Genomic DNA, 21,093 nt, shown 5'->3' on the forward strand with positions numbered 1-21,093 from the left:
TAGTTTATGGTGTTAAATCTTTATATGTAAATAAACATACAAATATAACAACAGCATTACTTGAACGCACGCACCATATTAAGGTAGAAAGATGTTTTTTTTTTCTAATATATACAAGCTATATACTCTGTCGATAAATTAAACGTATTTCTTTTTAAACGTATTTTAGACTGATTCTGTCCGAATTTCCACCAATGTTGTATGATTAGGATATTTAAGAATCGATTATGATTTGTGTTTTATACATAAGTGGTATTCGTAAGATAAAGTTCATCTTTGTTACAGTGCTGCGGACAGTGCGGACTCACCAATACTGGAGGAACCCGGTGAGAGCGGCTCCGAACAAAAGCCGAAACCTCTCGTCAAATATGGTGAACTAGTTATACTGGGGTGAGTACATTCTCTTGCCATGCTGTCGGGAATTTATTGAGAACCTACTTATTGATAAATATATAAATTACAGGATTCTAACAAACACTAATTTAATAAGTTATTATTCAAGAATACGTCATATTTTTCTAAAACCACGATATTCTAGAGATCTATGATTCGATATGTATATGCATATTTCCATAATATTAATTAATAATGACTTACAGTTATTTATTTCATGCGTAGATTGCATGCAAATCATTTAATGTTTTGAATTTTCCGTTGATATCGATCTAAGCGTTTTCAATCTCATGTCAGCGGTCGGGACCAAGGTTGTAAGCGCATGCGCAGGAGTTCGTGTTAGTATTCATCCATCAGCGTACGATGTTTGTGTTTAACGTCACGTTCAATACTTATAAGGCGAGGGAACAGTTAAGGAAGGACAAGATCCGAGAATTGTTTACGGTTCACCGTACGTCCGTTCGTCCGTCCGTTTTAACCTCGTTTTTTTTTGACATAAGTGTACAATGATCTCTGCTAAGGCAGCTACCGAAATGTTTGTTAATTATTATTTCAAGAAAAAGTAAATAACGTAAAGTATGGTTCACAATACCAACTTCTGTATCTCTGTGTAGTCGATGTTTCGGGAAGTCGGCGGTTCGCATTATGATTCGACGTGATATGGACGCGTCTGTCACGACCCCAGTAGGCGTCATCCTGAAGCATAAATAACGTAAACGGATTATAATAATAATATTTTAGCAGCTTTACTTATAAATGTTGTTTAAAGGGTGATTTGTTACACAATACTGTCTCCTTCTCTCGGATGTTAAATCAATTATGAAAAAAAGAGAGAAAGCGGTGTTTAACTAAATACCCGCTACATATGTATAAGTGAAGAAGTTACTTTCATTATTAAAAGAAGACAACTTCTGCGGATAGAAAATGCAACAAATATTATAACAGTGTCCCAGTGTGTGTTTTTTTATTTGATAGCATTGACATCACTGCGAATATGTAGAAAAACCGCACTAGATACACTTATTATGAAAACGTGCGTTTTCGTGTTAGTACTGAGTCTATCTTCCCAATATTGTTAATAAATTAATTTTGTATATTTTCGGTACTTCTCAATACAGCCTTAATGAATCGTGATTTTTAATTTTATACGAATTATATAGCACCATGTCCATTCGTGTTCGATACGTATGTAGGTAATTTATAGACTTAATCTACATATATGTATATTTTCATTAAAAAAAAACTATAAACTATGGAAATTATTTTGCTACCGATTCCAGAAATGTAAATTTTATGTATTACAAATCTTTAATTAATTATTCCTAGAGTGTTCAATAAATCGTCTTTGGTGTTCCATAAGAGCTTGCAATAGCATTTGAAGTCATTGTCCAACACCTTATCTAAAGTTTCCTTGGAAGGGTGTCGTTCAAAGAGCTAGTTGTTGAAGAATGCAAATTGTAATAATTTATTTGAATTGCTTAATCTTTTGCGGACTTCCCGTATTGTGAATTGCATTTAATTCAAACTCCTTGAATGATCTTCAAGTGCTAATAATCTTTGTCTTCATTTATATACAATTATTGTGTGTGTAATCGTATGTGTTACCTACCAAAATGGCTTAATGATTAGGGTACGATCGGTCTTGATTGTGTAACTAAATAATGCTTAAAACCGGATTTTAAATACGTATAATACATATACGTATATCCTGGTATTTAAATTAATATAGTTTATCGCAATTTTACTGGACTTTTTACACTTGCATGTATGATTTTTTTTTACAGAATAGGAAGGCGGACGAGCATATGGGCCACCTGATTTTAAGTGGTCACAAACGCCCATACACATTGGCGATGTACGATATATTAACCATTCCTTACATCGCCAATGCGACACCAACCTTTTAATGACACAAGATGTTATGTCCCTAAGGTCGAGATGGCCCAGTGGTAAGAACGCGTGAATCTTAACCGATGAACGTGGGTTCAAACCCGGGCAAGCACCTCTGAATTTTCATGTGCTTAATTTCTGTTATAATTCATCTCGTGCTTTTCGGTGAAGGAAAACATCGTGAGGAAACCTGCATGTGTCTAATTTCATCGAAGTTCTGCCACATGTGTATTCCACCAACCCGCATTGGAGCAGCGTGGTGGAATAAGCTCCAAACCTTCTCCTCAAAAAGGGAGAGGAGGCCTTAGCCCAGCTGTGGGACATTTACAGGCTGTTACTGTACTGTACTGTTATGTCCCTTATGCCTGTAATTACACTGGCTCACTCACCCTTCAAACCGGAACACAACAATAGCAAGTACTGCTGTTTTGCGGTAGAATATCTGATGAGTGGGTGGTACCAACGCAGACGAGCTTGCACAAAGCTCTACCACCAGTAAAAAAATCATGTAATACCAAAAAGTTAATTTGTTGAAGTTTATCTCGAAATAATACCTCACCGGGAAAAAACTGACATATTTATATTAATTTACATTATAATAGAGTGGCTGATTAAGTATCGAATCATCTTTCATAACACGAACGGAAGCTTAGGCTCAGCGGTGGGGCTTTTGTGTGTGGTTAGTGGTTAATATACTTATACCAACATTTTGTATGCTTGACTGCCCTCTCTAGACTTGAATATAATACCAACAGGATGTTGCATAATTTTTTTAAAAAGGTGAAATATTTGAAGTTTTTTTTTTTATAGAACGATTGAATATATACATGCTATTACTATTAAATATAACGTGTATTTTTTTTTAATATACTAATTAATGTTATATTTTATCTTTCGACTAGAATACTTAGTGTTTTTATTTTCCGCTACAATTGTATCTCAATATACCTGTTCGTATCGTGTATTTTAGAATTGTTCATTTCTCATTTGCAAAAAGTTTAAGAATAATCGAATGTAATTCTACTACAGAAATTTTATTAGACTGATATTATGACGTTATCAATAGTTTTTTGCAGTGCGATATGTCCAAACAACAAATCATTACTCATTCGGTCCAAACTTGTTATTTCTGTAAAAAAGCCAAAATTCCTTTTTACGCTAAAATAGAAAATAAAAATCATGCTTAGCCAAGTGGCAGTTCTGTCTGTCATTGACGTTGCGTTATAATTTTTAAACATAAGTATCTCAATGAAAGGTAATTATTTATTATGAGGTGAGAGAAAAGGAATTAACCCTAAGATTTGCTATACGTGTTTAATTTCAGGGTAATTTGACGACGGGAATAAACATCTAGGTTCAACCACCTATTTTGTTTTGATTTATTTTTATTGATTGAGGATAATTGCTTACACTATTTAGAGGTAAACTGTAGCTGAAATATTGTAAAATAATATTTATCTGAGATTATTAGAGAATAAGAGATAAATTATTTCGTGTTCCTATGATGTGTGACTTATTTTGTGTGTTTATATTCAATAAAGTGCAGTGTGGTGTTTGTGAGCGAATAGATACCGCTCGTTGTTAGAACGTGCTCTATAACATAAATGTTATTCGCGAGTAGTATTTATTTGGTTATTCAAATATTTCCATTAGGGTATATTTGGCATACCCATTTTCATAGTAGTTCTTACGAAGTTCATTACGAAGATGGGAAATAAATATGAATAGATAAATTATAAAATATTGTGCTAATGTAACTACTCGGTGGTACTGGGCTGGACCTCGTCCCGTAGCTCGTATGTTTAGGTGATCACGAATACTTCTTTTAGGAGTATTTGGAGGTAGAGTTTCGTGCAAGACTGGTTAGGTGCCACCCAATCACATATTCTATATTGAGCAACAACAAAAAAGACAACGAACACGAAACAAGATGTAGACAAACAATATATGTATATTTGAAATCCAAAAAATTGATTCTGATGCTGTTTGGAAATGAAAACAAAAAATTACGAAACTATAAACCGATAGGAAGACGGACAATACGTCTGTAGGGATTACAAGACAATATAATAAAAAATAATCCTTTAAAAAATAATTCCTTCATAAAAAAGATTTTGGTCTTCCAATTTCTTAACACTTTTCTCATGCTTTATCGGAGTTACGGATTTTATGTACGTGTTCCTCAAAGCCATTCAGCACCAATATTCTGTAAGAGCTTACTTCGTATTTCATCGTGTTCTGTATACATCCATCCACCCTGATCGATCGTTAGGACGATAAAAATGCCGTTGGTACCATTGGAGCAGACTCCACCCTGGGGATTCGCTAAAGATTTAATTGAATAAATTTTTATTACCATGTATAAAGTGACGGTACTGTAATTGATTACGGAACGTTTCCCGTTCCTCCAGTCTTTGTTCTCTTATATAATTCACGTGCGTGACTAAAACGTATTTTCCTCTAAGATTTGAACGTTGATTAAAGTTTCCATCTCGTGATATAGCAGAAAGATAATCTCGTAAAATTCTATCGGTTATTTAATGCTAAATTGTCGGAAAACGTGTGCCAACGTGAATAATTTTTAGCTTAGCTTTACTAATAAAGTTATCGAATTAGTTGTTATGTAGATCAGATAATATATTGCATAATAGTTGCTAGGAATCATTTTTTTTTAACGAAGAATGTTTAAAAAAAAAAAGTTTTAATTAAGATATAATAGCATTTCTTCGTAATAAATGTAATTATGCATTTTATACGTCCGCGATTTATATTGCTCATTTTATGCACTGTATTTTCAATTGCGATCGGTATAAAGGGTATTTTATCATTAAATTTTGATAGAGTTGGTCCCGTCTTGGTCACAAGCTGATTGGCAATCAATATGTGAAATCAATAAAAATTAAGTACTTCTTAAGCAGCAGTAATATCAAAATGGTTGTCCCATAGATGAGTAATATGATACCACCTATTTTGTTTAAAATATTTCATATATATATATATATAACGTTTCATTAAGAGCAAGTTATACATTAATAACTTTGCACTCTCGCGAAGGGTCGTTAACTACATATACTAAATAATAGGTACAGTATAAATTAAGGAAGTCATACTCGTTACGGAAGATAAACGAAGGAGTCAATGACATTTCATAACAATGCTACTTATATGGATGATTATAAGATAGTTAACTTTTCCTCCTTGACTCTTTAATAGATAACAACGTACTCGTCTGTATTTTGTATTCTCTTAACAAGAATTTCGCTATGGTACCGTAGAATTAATACCATTGGCCTCTCCTACCTGGCCTACTACCTGGCCTATTCTCGGGATTTTTGTAGCTACGAGGTTTTTATGTCTTTGAGAGGATTCAAATTATTAAAAAAAATATTGCAATTATTTGATGATAAAATATACATTTAGAACCGATATGAACTATTGGATAGAATGCGTGGAGCCCAATTAAAGATAGCAGGTAATATCTGGCTAAATTACAATTGACTTTTTATGTGTTTAATTTATATTTACAATTCATCTCGTGCAGTGACGAAAAAAAACCTTGACAGCATGTAAATTGGCCAAACATATATCCACCAACCCGGCAGCGCCAACTAGGACGGCATGATGGAATAAGCTCCAAACTTTGTTCTTAAGAGGAAACGAGGGAAGCCTTTGCTCAAAGGCGGGACATTTACGAACTGTTTGTTTGTTGACATTTTTTTGGAATTAGATAATACATCAATCAGGTTTGTATATTTTTAGCCATTTGACTTAATGGAGGAAGGTAGTTATTTAGCGTAAAGTTCCGATAAACCGCAGCCCATCCGAACGAAATTACTTGAAAGCAATACGACCGTGACGGAAATATTGTGGTAAAAGCGTGAAATTGATTCTCCGTGATGGACTAAATTGACGAGTCCTTTGGTTTTTGTGATTAAAGTAGACCGGCGCTGCTCACGAACGCAAAAAAAACACAAATGAAAGATTTATTGTGCATTACGGTAATCTTATATAAGATGTTTTTTGTAAGTACGAATCAATCTAATCTACGGTTTCTAAGTTGGCAATGATCGAACGAAAATTTAGCAGTAAATTAAATCGTGTGATTTGATGAATCGATACTTAATTTTATTTGTATCAGTAAGTTACCATTTTTATTTATATATCGGAGAAGAACCATTCTGCTCGTTCCCTAGACTCGTCCTCAGAGGTTTAGTGGGCGTCATTTAGATTATATGCGAGCACAATACAAAGTGTACACTGTTTGATTTATATTATTTGATTTTAGATTAACACTTCACAGTTCTTACCATTTAAAGTTACTTTACTAATAAAGTAAATAATTAATATAATCGAGCAGCGGGTTTACGACACCAATCTTACACCACTTAAATCAATTATTCCATCGCCCAAATAGTCCACACCGATCCCGCGTCTATTTAGAATTGCCGCCAAAAACGGGGCTAAGGAGGCTAACCTCTACTCTGATCTGGTCATGACGTATGACACAATATAGAATAAATATGTAAGATTTTGAACTATAAAAATTATAACAAATCCAATAAAATTAATTTAAAATTTAAAAATATAAACAAAATGTAAATAATTTAAATTATAAACTATCTGTAACTCGCTTTCATTCCGTCACTTTCTCCGGATTCACACTATCTAGGAATAAAAAAAGATCTTGATATTCATCGTTTAAGCTTATCCAAATCTTTCAATTAATAAGATTGTTCTTAAAATTTTAGTATTTTTTTTTTACTATAGAATAGGAAGGGGGGGCGAGCATATGGGCCACCTGATGCTAAGTGGTCACCAAACGCCCTTAGACATTGGCATTGTAAGAAATGTTAACCATCGCTTACATCACCAATGCGCCACCAACCTTGGGAACTAAGATGTTATGTCCCTTGTGCCTGTAATTACACTGGCTCACTCACCCTTCAAACCGGAACACAACAATAGCAAGTACTGCTGTTTTGCGGTAGAATATCTGATGAGTGGGTGGTACCTACCCAGACGAGCTTGCACAAAGCTCTACCACCAGTAAATGTTACCACCAGTATTTATGTTTTTAATTTGTGCACGCGTTGATCTCCTATAACTAACGTAGCACACAATTTGTAAAGCTTACATTGAATAGTTTTAAGATTGTGTATTTTGCTGGAGACTCATAACAAAATGAAGATACATTAAAACAAAATATTTAAATATTTACGCTTGTCAGGTCAATAGTCTAAACTTAAAGCGGGTGAAATTGCAAAGCGCGTCTACTTATATAATAATAAATATATGTATATGCTAAAACCACCGAAACGCGCTGCATCTTCTACTATAAATTTTAAGAATATTGTTTGTCGTTTTATTCATTTAGGAATTACAAAGAAAAAACGTCTCCTCATTTATTAGTATAGATAATCAAATAAAAATTTATGGGCGCAACTGCTTGCTTTGTATATAAAAAAAAATCCTTAATAAATTGCAATTGACTGTCTTCAACTCTAAACACGTAAGATCGATAAATTGTAATAGGTATCGTAAGCCACTCGTGAGGCTTGCCGGGCCATGTAATCCTTGCCACTAATTCAATTACACGGGAAAGTTCTATTTTAAGCCGGTAAAGGTGTATATAGGTGGTTGAATTTTAATGACTTCATGGCAATGGTTCTTGACTTGTACATACATGTTTGAATGAATGAGTATGTTGAATGCATATCAAAGAAACAGGTGACGTTAACGTAATGGTTGAATGGTCTGTTAGACCGACACGCTGGAACACGTATATAGTTTGAGTATTATCTATGTATGACTCACATTAAATCAAAACTGGTTTTTATAAGCAATTATTAAGTATGAATTTAAACAAAGCAACGTCATTGTCATCTTATTTATCTATTGTATGAAATTAAAAAACGCAATGCAAAATGTTTATTTACTTTACATTGTATTATATAAATCGTAATACATAAAAACAACAGCACTTTATAATTAATTAAGATTTTAATATATTTTTAATTATTGTTGTACATCTTTTTATGTGATTTGCTAGTCTTTGAATACGAGTTACGCCTAAAACTGTTATCGTCATGAGATTTTTCTCACATTAAGCGGTCTCTTAAGTTTTTCTCCTCGATATACATGAAGCTAAACTAAACGCGTTATGTCAACGAAGTTACGACAAGTTACACAATAACACAAAGGCTGCACTTGCTCGGCTTCTCATGCGTCGTGAATAAATCGACATTGTACTATTTCTTGCGTTGTAAGTAATGTTTCGCTTTAAGGCGAATTATAAAAACAGTGGAACGGCTGCCGTTATGAGTCCCACGTTGTTAATACAAGATAACAGAAACTGCATGACATCACTCGTCAATGAACGGAGTCTCGATTCTCGAGAGCAATGTGCATCCGGTAAAGACGCGACTTAGATATTATTAATTTAACAATATAATAATAATACTTTACTGTACATCAAAACACGATACTAATATACATCAAGAGAGAACAAAGAATGCAAATAAAAAATAAACAACTTGTACCAAAGCAATCTTATTGCTAAACCTGCAATCTTTTCTAGACGATCTTTGGATAGAGTTTATCACGTAATAAAAATGTATCCGGCAATTAATAAACAGAAAACAACTATAAATATATAAAAATAAAAAATATACATATAATATATTATATAGATTTTAGCTTACTTACTCATTATATCTAACCATTTAACATATATAATATATATATATACAGGTTTGTTTTTCAGTATGTGATTATTTTTTGAATATTTAATTTTCTTTCTTTTGAATATTAATTCTTTGTCTCTGGACATTTTTTTACTTTTAATATTGTAATGATTAAAGTTACATTTTACCAATGTTGCAAATATTTGGGGTCCGATACTTCGATACATATCCGGCGCTCTCATATTTTCATTATTCTTTACTTGCAACCTCTTTTGTTTGCGTCTGTTGTTATATAATTAAAAAATAAACACCGATTCGAAATGTAGATCTACCGAGTAAAATCACCTGATGGTAAGTGGTCACCAACGCCCTTAGACAATGGCATTGTAAGATATATCAACCATCTCTTACATAGCCAATGCGCCACCAACCTTGGGAACTAAGATTTTATGTCTCTTGTGCCTGTAATTACACTGGCTCATTCACCCTTCAAACCGGAACACAACATCAAGTAATGCTGTTTTGCGGTAGAATATCTGATGAGTGGGTGGTACCTACCCAGACGAGCTTGTACAAAGCCCTACCACCAGTAGTAGTTTTATATTTTATATTAACTTGTAAATTTAAATTGCTTTTAAAAACCTAAATAAAGTATATTATTGTTGTTTAAAACATTAAGTGATATGTTGATGGAGTTATCGTACAAATATGTTTTAAAGTTTTTAATTAAATAAACGGGAGTGCTACTTTGCCCTGTGTCACCGCTTAATGCATTAGTTTCCATGATTCAGTCTTTAATTAAATTACGTACGGTTTCGGCGAACGATAAAAGCTCCTCGTTTTGTACGCACGACTCCCATCTAATGCTGATGGGATCGAATTATATTCACCCTATTTTGAAACGAGTAATTTATTAACGCAACGATTTGTACTAAATATTAATGGTTCACCTCTAAAGTGCAATTAATTAAAGACTTTCCTTACACACGTCGATTAGCGGATTAGTTAAACAATGTTATGTTCGAAAGAAGAAGACTTCTTTCGAATGTCAAATCAACAATGGCATAAAGAGAGAAATCAGCGTTTACTACAAAAAAAACACAGCCGCTAAGAAATAAAAACTTATATAAAACTATTTCAATGATATCATAATTATTTCACTGGTGTGACGGAAATAATTTAAAAAATACAGTTTATTTATTTTTATACCACAATTCACGAACGAACAATTACAATATAAAACTTAATCTCATAAACTATCTATTGGCTTTGTGCAAGCTCGTCTGGGGAGGTACCACCCACTCATTAGATATTCTACCGCAAAACAGCAGTACTTGGTATTGTCGTGTTCCGGTTTGAAGGGATGGGATGGCGATGTAAGGGATGGTTAACGTCTTACATTGTCAATGTCTATGAGCGTTGGTGATTACTTACCTTCAGGTGGCCTATATGCTCGTCCACCTACCTATAATGTAAAAAAAACTGAAATGGCACCTGTGCCTGAACCGGATAAATAAATGTCTGTATTTCAGATATCAGCGTTCTACCTATGAATAACATATTTAAAGTTTACAACATTTCTTGTTTTAAACCGAACATTTAGTTATTTATGATCTCTAAACAATCAATTAAAATTATATAAAAATGTTATGTATAATACGAGTAGAAAGTTTAATGAACGTCGTTTGTTATAAGGTATAATTAATTTCAGATACAATGGCTTCCTGCCGGCGGGGGAACGTGGAAGACGTCGTAGCAAGTTTGTGCTGTACCGGCGCCCACAGGCGAACGGCGTACGACGTTCCAAGCATTACGTAGTGAAGACCCCTCATAGCAGCAAAGCTATACTCGATGCCAGCCAGCATTCTATCTCGTACACGCTTAGCCGCAGCCAAGCGGTTATCGTTGAATATACAGAGGACCCAGACACAGACATGTTCCAGGTAAGGTTTAAAAAAAAAGAAAAGTAAAACTTAATAGTGAAATAAATTTAGTTACATAATCTAAAGCGTTCATCACATATTCCGGATAGCAATTTGTGTATACATTAAAGGTGAAAGTACTGATAAACTGGCGTGGAAATCCTGCAATGTGAAATGTTATTCGAGCAAGCTGCCATCCGGTAAAGATAGAGACATTACACATATTTCGTAACACTAGGAGAGGTTCTTAAGTCGTGTATTCCCTTGCATTTCGACCGCTTATCAACGAACATACGCCCCGTGTTTGCTCTACGACGCGCTCAGACAATGGGCTTTATGACAAACAATAGTTCTCCTGCACTAACTGGAGGGAGACCGCACACTTCATTTACGACACTGCGTACACATCGCCTATAATAATAGAAAATGTATATCTCTTTTACGTAACTTAGCAAACTCGAATTAAAATTACTTTTTTTTAATGTAATGTTGTAAAATCGTATACGTTTTAATAAAACGTTAATTTTAACTGCGATCATCAGACGGTTTTTATTTCATAGTGTTTCGTAAACAGTTCTGTTTACGTTTTCGAAACGTGGTGTTTACTCGTATCCCGGCGGCCATATCTAATCGGCGCACATGGGTTAGTGCCCCCTGGAGCGAGAACAATGCGTTGGTCCCCTGCACTGACGCGTCAGACGACAACGAACCTATCAAAGCATCTCATTGAGTAAACACGCTGGCCGACTGATAACAATACAATTGATACAATTGAAGAAATTATTCTTTTCTTTATAATTAAATACATAGATATAAAATTAGTTGTCCAGCTGTAAATATTAGCAGCGGTATATTACGCGGTGCATTAAATTTCCTCTGTTTATTAGGGCCCATTTGTTGGATAGCCAACAATTCCTATGGGATAGAGTTCGTTGCCGCCGCGGTCGTCGCACCGCTCCACATCCTGTTCATTCGACGCCATTTCATTGTTGTCGCAAACACGTTCACAAACCGCAATGGAAATAAGTAAATTGATATTTCGTTGTTTCATTACGACGTAATGGCAACATTACACTTAAATAATTTTCATTCAATCATATAACAGAAAACAAAACGCATTTGTTCTTTCGCTTGCTCCTATTCCATTACTTTCATCTTTTTCTCCTTAGTCATATTCTCTCACATCCGTTCCAGTCGCTTTATTGGTCTTCTTCTTCTCTTCCTCTTTAATCTATCTCCTTATAGCCGACCATGATTTGAAACCTCAGACTCTTCTTTATATATGTTCTACGTGTATAGCATTAATCCTCCCGCATTCCATGCAATGATAAAATCTAAATCGGAAATATTTATATAAAAAAATACTCGCGTTGTCAAAACGATATCTGTGATTATTAAAGCTGATAAAAATTTGACCGATTACACATTTCCCATTACGTAGCGAGATGAGTTCGTTGTATTATATTTATAGCTTTCTTGTAGATACGTGCCAAGTTTAAAAGAATCCGGTTTTACAACTATGTAAATATTTCATCAGCATTGAGATAATCTTTCTGTTGTTGTCGAATGGCGCCGATCTGGTTATGATGAATGGATCCGTTCCGCCTTCGTATTTGCACGGTTAAGGATATTTTTTTAATAATGTCCTAATTACCTTTATATCTTTATATGATAAAGTGAGAGTCGGTTTGGACATGCAGGAACTACATCTTCAATTGGAAAAAATATTTTTCTTTAAATGACGCTGAACAGTAAACACACATAAATGTCAACCAGCTGGTAAACTATATGAAATAGACATCAATAATCAATATATAGAATAAAAATCCTTTGTTAATTACTTATTAGACAACGTAATAAACGTCAAACCATCTCGGAAACGAGTTGTGCATCTTCATGGTAGAGGTGAGATATGACGTCACGACCGATCCGTTCCGCATGTCAGCTGGGGTGGGAGCGTGACGTCAAAGGGGAGAGACGCGAGACGGCCTGGCCAAGGACGTCGCCGTGCCGACCGCCGCGCAACAAGCCGACAATCGATAAACTAACTCCATAACACTCGCGAACTGCAAATTGTAATATATGTATATCAACTCTTCATATATGCTTATATAATATATAAAAAATATTTTCGAATTTTGGCAAAAGAGACCATTCATCAATAAGTTTTTATTAGTTTTTCTGCCTGTACTTAGTTACGATAATATATTATAAGACATATAATTATGTATCCTTATAGTTTAGATACGTTTTTTAAAGTTATAATACTATGACAAAACGAGTTCCACTTTTTAGAAAGATTATAGTTTGGACTTTCACTTATTTTTTATTATTTTAAAATTAACATTATTTAAGACATTTTACGACAAACAGAAGAAGTAGATTATATAATACAAATTTCGTTTGTTCCTTCTAAATCATAACACGATTTACATGATCATAAGCTTAAACAAATAAATCATACAAGATAACGTCAGTAAAAAAGGTATTAGTATGAAGTACAAACGGTACATAAAACAATAAAAATGCCAATCGTATAGTTCGCCTATTTTTTATGATTGGCGAACAAGTTTTATTGTCTATAAAAATTATATAGCGTTTGATTTGTTTCCGATATATATCCAGCGTTATGTTAACCGAGCTATAATCTTTATGCTTTCATACTTTCATTGTAATTAAAATAAAATAAACTGTATTAATCAGTCTCGCAAACAGTATTGAATCAACATTTTATGAGTATAATTAAATATGATATTTATAATAAGATATGAGTTCGGATTGGAGATTCCACTGAGGAATAAGTAAAGTCATTATCCTCACTTTAAGGAGGATTGTAGCTTTTATTGGTGGAAACACCATACAGGGATACATATTTAATCCGACACATCCTTGTGATATTTTTCTTCACCACTAGGCACAAGAGAATTATAAACACAAATTTGCCACGTACAATCTCAATAGTTCTTGTCTCGACTTAAATACACGTTCTGAAACTCTTTTATACAATTCGTAAGATATGAATTTACAGTTAAAGCATTGAGTTTTAAAAATAATATTGAAGTTTAATATCGATCATGTTACGTAGCGTCGATGCTCCATTGCCTCCTAAAGGTCTTTGTCGATTTAATATAGCCGAGTATGATCCTGGCGAACGTCCAGCTAGCCGTTTTTACTGGTGAAAGTAATTTCCGATATTTTCAAACTTTAATGTGAAAGCTTATATTGTGTCAATGTCGCGACAACTGACTTATTGGTTCTGTTGCGACTTAATATACGATTATATGTATCTGAAACGGGGTCATTGTGCGGTTTATTTGACGTTCGCTGACAGCTGTCAAACATCATTTAATGGGGTTACGAGGTTTTTTTTTTTTTAAAAAAAAGTGTGCCGTGCGAATATATTCTACTGCGTGGATTTTTTTCTATTAATATATTTATAACATGGATATAGTCAATTTATTTGTCACATCAAATATGAATTTATTGCGGGTGAAACTACGAAGCGCAGCTACATGTGCAATTATATACTGAAACAATCTAGCTCTATACCTTCTGCTATTTTATGTATATTAGTTTAGGTTTTTTAATTAGGAATAAAAAAAAATATAGTTAATCGAAACTACATATGTGTGTGTATACATATCTGTGTGTATACATATCTATGTATATTATACATATGTGTGTATACGTATGTATGTGTATCTATATGTTGATAAATTTATTTGATAGTTATAATTTAAAAATCGATCGTAACGTGTCATCGACGTCTGATCCATTATATTATACGTAATTGTTTTTACGTAACAGATTTTATATAACTGAAATGGATATTCGATATATTATAAACCTTATTAAATGATACTTTAACAAGCATTGTATTAACAAGATTCAATTGAATGTTAAGCTACCATAGTTTCGGAATGTATATTAATTACACAGAGAAGTACCGATAAGAAACTCAGTAGTTACTCTGATTCACCAGACATTATATTTTTTTATAATATCAATCAATTTTATATAGTAATAATAATTATTTATAACTAATATAAAAATCATTGAAAAGTAATAACAGAAATTGTTTTGGAGTCCATATAGATATTATTTATTTACGAAAAAAATATTTAGAGCTTAGAGAGAGAAATGTTTACAAACATACGTACAAACACGCATTATCACGATGAGATTGTGAAAACGTAACGGTTTGTTATAATTTAAGAATAATAATTTTAAAAATGGAACTTGATACAAACGAAAACCGCATAATCAAAACGATTAACAAAAAAAAACATGTATCGAATTATATCTGTCTAGCTGACCCGTGCCCACTTTGTTGGGCGGTTAACATTTTTACTTGTAATGAAATTATGATTGTGGTTCGGTTAGTACCGAGTGCTATGATTTATTTACATACTGCCAAAAGTCGCGTTGACGACAACATCCGACTACCACGAAAAAGTCTTTTAATTTTTCGGTTTAATATATAGCCTATGACACTCACAAATAATGTAGCTTTGTATTGGTAAAAGAATTTTCAAAATCGGTTCAGTAGATCCAAAGATTACCCCCTACAACCTCACAAACTTTACGTCTTTATAATATTAGCATATATATAACCGTGAAAGTATTGTGGGTGTGATCAACGGCGTCACGTTTCAAATGTCCTTGATAGAACCTGCTCGGTTGGTGGTGTGTGGTATGTGGTTGTCATACACTCTCCCACGGAAGAACGAATCATAACTGTTATTACGTATCAAAGTTCGCACGATATACATTTTCTTAACAGAATGATAATTGTAAAAACTACTATTTCATTTTTACACTTTTGTTATTGCTGTTGTGGAGACTTGTGTCCCGCTTTTCAGAACAAAGGGTTTCTTCGGATGATGATATAGAGGATCTTAATGAATGTTTCCTTTATAGTAGTTATAATAATGAATCTGACCTAATTACTATAATAACTGGACTAAGCTGGGGAGAAATGAGTTAGTGACAATTTTTCATACACTTACTTACTATTATATATATTTATATTTTATTTATATTGCAAATTATAAGCAACGCTGTCTGCATTAAAAACAAAAACAAAAAGTTGTGTTGAGTTTTGTATAACTTTTTTTTGTTACCGAAGTTTTCAGACGTAGGTATCTGGGTTGCGTGCGATAATCTCGCAACGAGATAAAATAGGGGTGGGGGCAGCGGCGAGACGGTTCATCGGACCCCGAGGGTTGAAAGGGTGATATTTTATTTGAGTGTTATTTCATGTCTAGACAAATTCAGCCATTAACTTGGTCAATAAAAATATACAATGTAAACAATCGTTAGTTTGTTTATAAAAGTTAATTGTTAAATGGTTTTTATTTGATAAAAGTAGCAACTTTATTTATTTTTTCAAAATATGCAATTTAACGTGTTTATTGTTCCAAGTTATTTGTTTACGGCGTTTCTCTGTTTATCTGCAAATGTAAAGCAATATATGTTGCCGACAATAGCCCAAAGATCGAAAGCTAGGCGGCCATTGCGCTACTGGCGCTAAGTTTATAAGTAGCAGTTTTCAACTTTGTGTAAAATAAAATAATGCGACGTAAAACCAAAATAAATCACATACTTGGCTCGGCGTGATACATACCATGCCGTTTAGCTGACGTACAATTAAAATTATGTCAATCAATCAATCAACAGCCAATCGTTGTCCACTGCTGAACCTCCTCCTGCTGCTGCTGAACCTGCTGAGGCCTCTCCCAAGGTGCGCCAAAGCTCCCTGTCCTCCGCCTTCCGCATCCAGTTGGTGCCCGCCACCTTCTTAAGGTCGTCGGTCCACCTGGCTGGAGGGCGCCCTACGCTGCGCTTGCCGATTCGCGGTCTCCACTCTAGGACTCGTCTGCTCCAACGGCCATCGGTCCTACGACATACGTGACCAGCCCATTGCCACTTCAGCCTGCTAATTTTGCAAGCTATGTCGGTGACTCCGGTTCTTTTCCGGATAATCTCATTTCTGATCTTATCCTTCAAAGATACTCCGAGCAAAGCTCGCTCCATAGCACGCTGAGCGACTTTGATTTTGTGGACTAGTCCCGCAGTTAGTGTCCACGTTTCGGCACCGTATGTCATGGCAGGTACACACCTGCCCAGCGAACACGCCTGCCCAGCGCGGTGATTATGGGCAAACCCTCCTTAATGGCAGATGCGCCCAAAAAAAGGCCCCCAGTTATCGGCAAGCCCGCTAGGCCCGACCAAAAATTATGTATTAAATAAAAATAAAAAAACACGAAAAAAAATGTCACTTAATTTTACCTTTAAAACATTTTAATACAAGTAATGATTAAAACAATAGTTATTAAAAATAAAATAAAAAACAAACGAAGTCTCCGAGCTTCACGTTTTAAGAGGGAAATTAGCTACAACGTATTCTTAGCGCGGAGGCTATTATTACTGGACCGTTACCCGATGCATTTGACCTCTTTGTGACTTAACTCAATTTGCTACTGAATGCCTCTTCACTCAGCTCTTTGTGATAAAGGAATTGTGATTAGTTTCAATCGACGTCATTATTGGCAGTAGCCTCTTTTGACCTTGCATTAATTGTATGCAAAGAATAATCATTGTCTTATCATAAATGGCGCTATTTGCTTACTATAATTATGTGAAAAATTAAATCGAAAATAAAAATTACGAATGTTTTGTTTTAAATCAAGATTGTATCTACGATTTTCTTTAAATTTTGGCAACTATCGACTTAAAATGTCTTAAATTTCTTACCTAAAATGACGTTTTACTTATTACTAGTATACTAGTTTTCTCTTGCGGCTTTCTAAACGTGTTAGGGAGAAGGGGCAATTATGAGGTAAAAAAATTAGCCTTGGAATTCAAGGACGGATACAGGCTATTTTTTTAATTCAATTTTCAATATATATAAGTAAACATTGGTGGGTAAAAGTATAAAACATTCCTTACATGTATTGTTAATGCAATGTAAATTATAGGCACGGTTCCACTCATTCTTCAAACAGGAACACAACGTTATATAGTATTTATGTTAGACATTTAGAATAGCAGATGAATGGGTTGTACGCACCTAAACGAGCACAAACCTGTACAACCGGTTGTACATATACTTATATGTTTATCTAGATTGTAAAAATCGATTAAAAATACATTTAAATGTATATAAAGTTGCACCCCTCGTGTGTAGCGTCTAATTAGCCATGGAATACCAATTTAGTTAAGCGTCTGACTGCGAGGCAAAATTCATGGTGATGAATTCATATCCTCATATCGATCATTGCGTATATTTTTTCAAATAAACGTCACAGCTATCCGCAGTCATGCTCTGTTTTTAAGGCGGTTACCGAAAAGTAACTTTGATAATCACGATAAGTAATGTCGAAAGCCAACAAAATATACGTGATCGACCTTGTACAACGTAATACATTCGTGGTATTAATCAATAGACGAACGAAGCTTACTGGTGGTAGAGCATTGTGCAAGCTCGTCTGGGTAGGTACCACCCACTCATCAGATATTCTACCGCAAAACAGCAGAACTTGGTATTGTTGTGTTCCGGTTTGAAGGGTGAGTGAGCCAGTGTAATTACAGGCACAAGGGACATAACATCTTAGTTCCCAAGATTGGTGGCGCATTGGTGATGTAAGAGATGGTTAACATTTCTTACAATGCCAATGTCTATGGGCGTTGGTGACCACTTACTATCAGGTGGCCCATATGCCCGTCCGCCTTCCTATTCTATAAAAAAGCTTTGTTTTTAGTTATATTTATTTTTTATCAGGTTAAATGCTTGTCTCCTTTTTTATTGGGGTTATATATTTCTCTGTACCAGAGTGAATTGTTAGCTAACTTATAAATGAAGTAGATGAATTCTGCAATTTATTTTTGTATGTTTCTCGATAGCTTCGCTGCTTGCGAAGTGACAATCATAATTACTTTATTCCGATCGATTTTTATCTCGAGGGTGATCCCATACAATTCACCCCTAACAGTTGAGTACAGGTAGAATACTAGTAGATTAGTTATTTTTTCTGTGTTTACTTATTACGTTACCTTCATCTATTGTGAATTGATTTTAATAATTTTTATTTTATTGAATACATAAGATATGCAAGTTGAGGCTTTGTATAAATTTGAAGCTAAATCCACTTCTATTCGCGGAAAACGATGTTTATCAAATCGGCGCGTATTGAGAAGAGAATATATGAAAAGAAATTGCAGTACTTGATTTAAATATAGAACCAATAATGACACATAATTTTTTAATTTTTAAACCGTTTTTTTTCATAGCATTATCTAACCAACCAAATTGAAAAAATATATATATTGACAATAATTTAAGAATATAAATGATAATAATCTACTTGACATTCGCTTCATTGATCCGTTGAATTATAATGAACTTGAATACGTTCAGATTCTAATGAACAATGAAAAATTAAATTAATGTGCAGGTTATGTTGAATAAATTTGTATATTTCCTAAGGTTTTTTTAAGAATTGTTAAATGATTTGAAACACACCGTTGAATTCGTTGTTCGAAATATATTCGCCTCCTGTATCTGTTACTTCTAATGTTCAGTCTTATTTTACGATTAAAATGTAATAATGTTAAGGATATCTATGATGATTTTCCGAAATCAAAAAAATTATATATATTTGAATATTGAATAAGTTAGTAGTTATAATATAAGCGTGTCCGAAGTTGTTTTCATAAAATTTTGAGGACGTCAAAGGTAATTCGAGAATGTCACCTTGTTGCTATAATAATATATATTAATTTTATGATGTGATTGTGCCACTTAATGTTCTTAATTAAGAATTAGCGAATTCGTGTTCTATAATTCGAAATTCGACCGTAGTCATTATTAAAAATTTGAGGAACAATTTGAGGAGTTTATTCATTTGAGGTTTCGAACATGTTTTTTTTAATTATTATAGAATAAGCTCATCAATGGACACCAAATAAAAAATATGAAAATCGGTTGAAAGAGGAGAACAAGGTACTGAGTCTAATATAGATAAGTAAATATTTTATTCTTTGTTGTTCTTTTGTTTTTTGATGATTGACTTAATTAATGTTGTTACACTAATTGGTATATATACCTGTATGTTGGAAAGCCATAACAGTTACAGTCACTCAATTGATTTATTACTACTCATAATAACAATCTGATTTATATACATTCAAGTTATCTAATTAATATCGTTAATTTTTTGCACGAAATTTGTTTTTTCTATTTTCATTTACATGTTTCGAAAAATGCTCATTGGATGATACGAGTTTCATAAAAAAATAAACATTTAAAAAATTTGAGACAATTTTCTACGTTCACGTATAAATGATATGTTTTATAAGGCAGATTTTATTAACGCTTCTCGAAGGTTCTTTGAATAGAAATACGATTTGGTAGGAAGGAGAAGTTTCGAAGCGATGTACCCTATCTGCCTCCATCTTTGTCTTTTGTTAGACGGACAATGGCCACGAGAATTGGGATAGAACGCCAAGGCGATGTGCGAATACATGTCCATTCAATGTTTAACAATCCGCTATTCATCACAGAAACTCTATTGATGGTAATACTCATATTTATACATACGCCTAAAACTCGAGTATTGATTTACAATTTAGTCACTTTGTCTTTGTATATGTCTTCTTATTACATTATTTTATACAGTAAATAATAGGTCGTAAATGGACCAGTGGTTAGAACGCATGAATCTAAACCGATGACTGCGGATTGAAACCCAAGAAAGCACCACTGAGTTTTCATGTGCTTAATTTGTGTTTATAATTCATCTCGTACTCAGTGAAAGAAAACAACGTGAGGAAACCTGCATGTGTCTAATTTCACTGAAATTCTACTGCATGTGCAGCGTGATGGAATAAGCTTGAAACCTTTTCCTCGAGGGGAGACACAGCCTTAGGCCAGCAGTAAGACATTCACATCCTGTTACTTTACTTTACCTTTTCTAAACTGTCGAGATTGTATTTTTTTACTTTAAATGCCCTTTGGCAAGTTTAAGTTCTCCTATGATAATGTATACACACAAATTAAGCACGTGGGCTTTCTAATGCGTACCTATTTAAATCTTAAACACATGTCCGATCGTACGTTGTTATACTTTGTTATATTATTCTTACTAAAATAATGTGTCAATTTATTATATTTACAAAAAGTACATATTGTAAAGAGAACTATA

General features: G+C 33.8%; 1 protein-coding gene across 2 annotated transcripts in view; it reads left to right on the forward strand.

Moving 5' to 3' along the window:
• The window catches only part of LOC126775980 (protein pellino), a 51,965-nt gene that overhangs the window by 12,324 nt on the left and 18,548 nt on the right, over positions 1-21,093 (forward strand). For both annotated transcript variants that reach the window (XM_050498225.1, XM_050498224.1), the window contains exons 2-3: positions 286-390; positions 10,678-10,909. In XM_050498225.1, the coding sequence (XP_050354182.1) occupies positions 286-390; positions 10,678-10,909 (337 nt within the window). The remainder of the gene's footprint in view (positions 1-285; positions 391-10,677; positions 10,910-21,093) is intronic.

Source organism: Nymphalis io, chromosome 19 (genome assembly GCF_905147045.1).
Source record: "Nymphalis io chromosome 19, ilAglIoxx1.1, whole genome shotgun sequence".
Classification (NCBI taxonomy): domain Eukaryota; kingdom Metazoa; phylum Arthropoda; class Insecta; order Lepidoptera; family Nymphalidae; genus Nymphalis; species Nymphalis io.